Here is a 6,017-nt window from a genome sequence, read left to right on the forward strand (position 1 = left end):
CAAAAAATAACTAAAACTGTCCAAATTACCATGTTCAAAAGTTTGCATACATACTTTACAATAATTTGCTAAATGTGTTTGTGTGTGTGTTTCTGTGTCTATTAAATATAGTACTATTCAAAGATGGGGTCAGGAAGATTTTTTGTAAATGGTTTTAAAAGTAGTCTCGCATGTTTAAGGCTGCATTTTACTTGATCAAAAATTCAGTACAAACAGTAATATTGTTTGTCAAATTTGAAAATAACTGATTTTTCTATTTAAAATGTAATTTACTCTTGCGATTATAAAGCTGAACTTTAAGCAACTTCAGTGAATTATTTTTACTCAAGTCTTCAGTGTCACATTATCCTTAAAAAATATTTCTTATCATTATCAATATTGATAACAGTTCTATTGCTTATTTACATTTACTTATTTATTTATTTATATGGACACCATGAGACATTTTTTCAGGATTCAATGACGAATAGAGAATTAAGAACATCATTTAATCAATGAAAATTCTTTACTGTCACTTTTGATCAATTTAATGCTTCCTTGCTGAATATAATATTAATTTCTTTAAAAACGTTCCTACTGACCCCAAACATTTGAAAGGTAGTGTGTGTTTATATTTTATGAACAGAGCTGTACTCTTATCCATTAGCATCCTCCAATCAGTATATAACAATCATTTGCCTGCCATCAAGTTTTAGCAATATGAAGCACAATGATGGATTATAACAGTCACGTGGCTTGATATCAAGCTGATGGCCACAGCTTACAGTAATTTAATTCTTGATTATTTGATAGGCGAGATTGAGCACAGAGTTGCTTTGTTCTCATCAGTGAGATGTTTTAATAAAAAAAAATGTTGTGCACATTCATCACTCTTTCCAGATTGAGGTCAAGCTGTCAATGCGGTTTACAAGCAGAGAGTTCAGTCTGAAGAGGATGCCCTCCAGGAAACAGTCTGGAGTGTTTGGAGTCAAAATTTGGGCCGTTACTAAGTGAGTTAACCTGCCAATCATTCAGTCAATCAATCAATCAATCAATCAATCAATCAATCAAGTGTGTGACTGATACAAATTTTATTGTTAGATTTATCAAAGTTGTTTTTCCTTAACATGAAGTGGGTTTCCTCATGAGGGCTGCCATGTTGAGATCACATGACCAGCCAAATACTACTTATTTTTACCCACTAACCCTATATTTTTGGATACTTTCAAAACTTTTGTATTTAAATAATGCTGCATTCACACAGCTAGATGTCAGTATAAGTCAAAAATGACTGCCAAGAAGACTAGTGAGTGTCGCTGTATTAAAGATTAATATAGTTATATTGCATTCTAACTGTTTATGCAAGATTTATCTCAAACAGTCAGTCGTGATTCAACAATGAAAACAGTCATGTCCTACTCACACCTCTTTCACTTCAAGAGCAACACCAGTCAGATGTCAGCTATGTTTCCCATAATTTAGAAGACACAGGGACCATTCTCCGAGTGTTTTCCTAGACCCACATGACTCAAATGAGTGCTCATAAAAATAAAGAGGGGGGAACTTCCTTTTACCAAAGCTGAGGAAAGGTGGTCTCCGTCAGAAGAAAGCAACCACATTATGGACTTCCTGAGAAACAGGAAGAAATTATTATTAAAGGCAAGGGTTTGCCAAGGGCTTTCCTGAGAGGACTGCAATAAAAACAGGACTGTGGATTTAGGAATGAGACTCTCGGATATGCATTTTTCATAGTTTAACAGTTTTACAGCAATGCACAGGAGTGAAATATTGCCCTCTAATAATAGTTTTTTTTTTAACTTGACAGTTTTGGGAGGGGTATATGGTGAACAGAATTTTTATGGTTGTGGTCTCATTATGATGTTGATTTTGGGATATTGGAATGCTGTGTCAGGATAATGCAGATGTAGGTTTATATATAGGCTATGAGAACGTTGATACAGCGAAGGCATTTTTCCTTTCATAGTGAACAAATAAACATGCTCTCAGAATATGTGTTATTTTTTTACTTCCCAGAAATGTGCCAAGAAAATATTCCCTGTAATAATAGAACATTAATTTTACTTTATTCCATGGGAAATATATTTTAACAAAAAACTTCTGTTATATTAGATATGTATATATTTATATATGTATAAGTTGTCCCATAATCTTTTGTGGTCATAGTATTTACAGCTTTAATACCAAAAAAATATCAATATGAATATATTTTCCAGATTCTGGTTGTTGACCCATGTGTGTTTGTTACTCTTAGACGGGAGCACTCGAAAGTGCCTCTTATTGTGAGACAGTGTGTAGAGGAGATTGAGCGCAGAGGGATGGAGGAAGTGGGCATCTATCGTGTCTCTGGTGTGGCCACAGACATCCAGGCCCTGAAAGCTGCCTTTGATGCCAGTAAGTGCTTCTTGTAGGGATGAATCTAGAATTAAATTAAATGTAATTCTTAAATATTTTTAATATATTCTAATATATTATATATTTAATATTGTATGTATTGTATGTATTTTTGTTATGGCTAAAAAATAGTCTTTTTTTGTGATTTAACAGACAATAAAGACGTTTCAGTTATGATGAGTGATATGGATGTGAATGCCATCGCTGGAACGCTGAAGCTTTACTTCAGAGAGCTTCCTGAGCCCCTCTTCACTTTCGATCTATGTGCTATTTTGAATGTTTGAATGGGTGAGTGGTTTTTTGTTTTTCAAGTTCTAATGAAGAATCATTTATTCAAAAAGTTCATATTAATAATTTATTTCTGATTATTCATTTTCTTCAGCATTATCAGACAGTGTGGCAAAGGAAAGCTGTATGCTCAATTTGTTGCTCTCGCTACCCGAACCCAACCTGCTGACCTTCCTGTTTCTGTTGGACCATCTGAAGAGGTGCCGTCTGATCCCATCATTCAATTCCAATAACATGATTCTTAAGTGAAAATATAAATATTTGAATTGGTGTTTGCGATAACTTATTTCCAATCTAGGATCAAAATATTGTAGGAACCACCTAAAACACCATAGCTTCAGCATTTTTTCTTTACAAAACTATCTGTAGAATAATCACAATTAACCTCATAATTTACAACCAGTCTTTAATAAGCAGAAGGGAAATTTAATTTCTGTGAATACATTTTTTTTTCTGTTTATGGAAAGGTAAGCAAGATTCACACTTGTTTTAGACCTACGTGTTGATTGAAACGTTCTTTCTTATTTTTCTCAGGGTCGCTGAGAATGAGAGCGTCAACAAGATGTCCTTCCACAATCTCGCCACAGTATTCGGCCCGACCCTCCTTCGCCCCTCTGAAAAGGACAGTAAAAATCCAGCCAATCCCACGCAGCCCATCTCTATGAGTGACAACTGGTCTCTCGAGGTTATGTCTCAGGTAACAACCAAACAATGCTAGAATTCTACTTTAACTGTTCTGAGGTCTTAAAGCATCAAAATAATATTTGTGTTGATGTATTGGTCTCTTTAGGTCCAAGTATTACTGTACTTCCTGCAGCTGGAGGCGATCCCTACTCCGGATAGTAAACGGCAGAGTATGCTCTTCTCCACGGAGGTTTGAAAAGGAGCTCAGGTGCATTATGTGAAATGCACTGGGACTGAAGTGATTCAGCATGTGACCAATGGAGGGCACCAAGATCCTACTGAAATCTTCCAAGCGGAATGAATTCCCTGCATTAGTATCATTCTGTTGATGTTTCTGTAGAAATGTACGGTGAAGAATGGCAAGCCAGTCTGATATCTTCTCATGGACTCACTGTTACAAGCACTTAGAGTTTCAACATGCAGGTGATGTGGTTTATTTTCACTGTCATCCATTGTAAGATATCTGATTGAATGATGGCTCACACTTTGAGTGCCAAGCTTCCCGTAGATCATTGGATAGTGAATGTTATTCTTGCATTTCTCTTGTTCCTTCCAGCACTGTGGATTTATAAAGACTTACACAGTGTTCCATGAACATTTTATTTGAGCTGATATTTTGCTCACCTATGATTTATGTCTTCCCGTGGCATGAGCTACGGAACATTTGAATACTCAAATCATGAGGAGGAACACATTTATATGGCCCCTTTCTAATGGATAAAACACAACACAGCGAACTAAAATAAGAGATTCTTTAACCAACATGTAACTATGGTCAACATAGTAGCATATTAGTTCATAATTAAAAAGAATATACGACACAATTACAGTTCCTACCACAATTATAGTTTCTACTTTTCCCAAGAAAGTACATTCCTTTTGTTTTTTGAAAACATTTCTCTGTTTTATCTCACATAAATCTACTTAATATTGGATTACTGTGCCTATATTAAAACAATACAGTGCACATGGGTCATATCACATTATATTATTGGACTATAACACATTATTTTTCAGTACTGTTCAAACTGGAAACCTCACATAACTTTGGAAATAAAACAAAATAGTTTTTAATCTTTATATAATTTAAGGCATTGTAGGAAATGCATACATGATTAACCGTAACTGATGGACTTAATATATTAAAATGGATATAGAAGTTCTCCATCAGAATATTATCACTGCTTCATTAGTTTTCTGTATTGAGAAAATAGCAAAAATTAACTTAATTCAAACACTGTACATTTTTCTTGTTTAATGGTTTAAGATCATTGTATTTTAACTTTTTTTTACTTTGCAATCCTGAGCAGTGCCAATACCTTGCTCTGTTAAGTGTGTATGTGTAAATTGTTCAGTTTATCATGGCTAATATGCATATATCTGTATTATGTTGTTGAGAACAAAGGAGAGGTTGTGTATTATTAGGATGTCATGTAACATGCAGGCATGTTGTTTTGTTCATGATTTATTTTTCTTTTAGAGATTTCCTTTAGTTATTGTGCGACACAGATTCTATTTCCTTTAGACTAAGGAAAACTGAGACATTCCTGTAATTGTGTTGAAGATCTTTGCCTTTCTCTGTTCTTATTCCATTGAATGTTCTGGAATCTGCACTTCCTTTATCAAGCTCCTGCTTGTTTCTCTCTTTGATTTGGTCCATTACACACTGTACTGATGAAGATATTCCTGACTGCATTTTACAACCCGGCCTCCATGATGAGGAAATGTTCTGTATATGGATAAGTAAGGAAGAGTGAGTATTAAGGATATAGAACACAGTAAACTCCTTCAGTCATTGACTGTTCTGTGTCTTTGTCTGACTGATGGCCGAGTACATTAAACAGTACTCAATAAGAGTTAGCATTACCCCCCAGAAGATGTTAGGACAGTTATTTGCCTTCAAAATCCTCTCCTGGAGCTCTATTGCTGAAACAGTAGACTTTGTTTATTATTATTACTGGACAATACTGAAACTGCACAATGCTATGGCAGACCTGTTACATTAAATGTGGCCATAATGTGATTCTGTACAAAGTAGATAATAAATGTAAAGTTGGCTAAAATGATCATTACAGATTCCATGCTTTTTTTCTATATGTTTAATAAGCAATTCTCTAACATTAACCTATGTTAATGAAAAATAGGCAGTTTCAAACAAGTCCTTTCAGGGACTATTTATCAAAAAGAGTTTCCTACCTCATTAGTCTAAAGAACATTTCACTTTCGGATATGTAGAAACCAGAGGCTTTTTAATGTGCTAATCTGACTTAAAGTCTTTGGACAGCGCAACGAAGTTAAAACACCCATATCCATAAACTTAAGTGAACTGGTGCGTAGGCTACATGTTTTGTTTAAATGATGTCAAAATGTACTATTGCTAATGCTGCGGTTATCTTCAGTGTAGGAATTATTCATACTTTACCGCAATGACTCACACAATACAATCGAGTAAATGATTGGCAATTTAAGACATAGAACAGAAACAGTCAGATTAGTAAAGATAAAAGATTCAAGATAGAGTGGGATCGGTCTTTATCAGTTTTATAATCTGTGTGCATAACTCACAGACTACTACTGTAGATTTATATTTGTATGAGTATGACGTTAATGCAGGTTGCGTTCGTTTTAAAAGATATTTTAAATTAGAACTCGCT

The 6,017-nt window shown here is 34.6% G+C and overlaps 1 protein-coding gene across 1 annotated transcript in view; it reads left to right on the forward strand.

The window, feature by feature from the left end:
* si:dkey-91m11.5 (BCR activator of RhoGEF and GTPase) overlaps window positions 1-5,429 on the forward strand; it is a 40,233-nt gene extending 34,804 nt beyond the window's left edge. Inside the window, exons 18-23 of the mRNA XM_042762441.1 lie at window positions 880-989; window positions 2,252-2,391; window positions 2,545-2,649; window positions 2,744-2,879; window positions 3,214-3,376; window positions 3,470-5,429. Coding sequence (XP_042618375.1) covers window positions 880-989; window positions 2,252-2,391; window positions 2,545-2,649; window positions 2,744-2,879; window positions 3,214-3,376; window positions 3,470-3,559 — 744 coding nt within the window. The 3' untranslated portion in view covers window positions 3,560-5,429. The remainder of the gene's footprint in view (window positions 1-879; window positions 990-2,251; window positions 2,392-2,544; window positions 2,650-2,743; window positions 2,880-3,213; window positions 3,377-3,469) is intronic.
* The last annotated feature ends 588 nt before the right edge of the window (window positions 5,430-6,017 follow it).

Source organism: Cyprinus carpio, chromosome A8 (assembly GCF_018340385.1).
Source record: "Cyprinus carpio isolate SPL01 chromosome A8, ASM1834038v1, whole genome shotgun sequence".
NCBI lineage: Eukaryota > Metazoa > Chordata > Actinopteri > Cypriniformes > Cyprinidae > Cyprinus > Cyprinus carpio.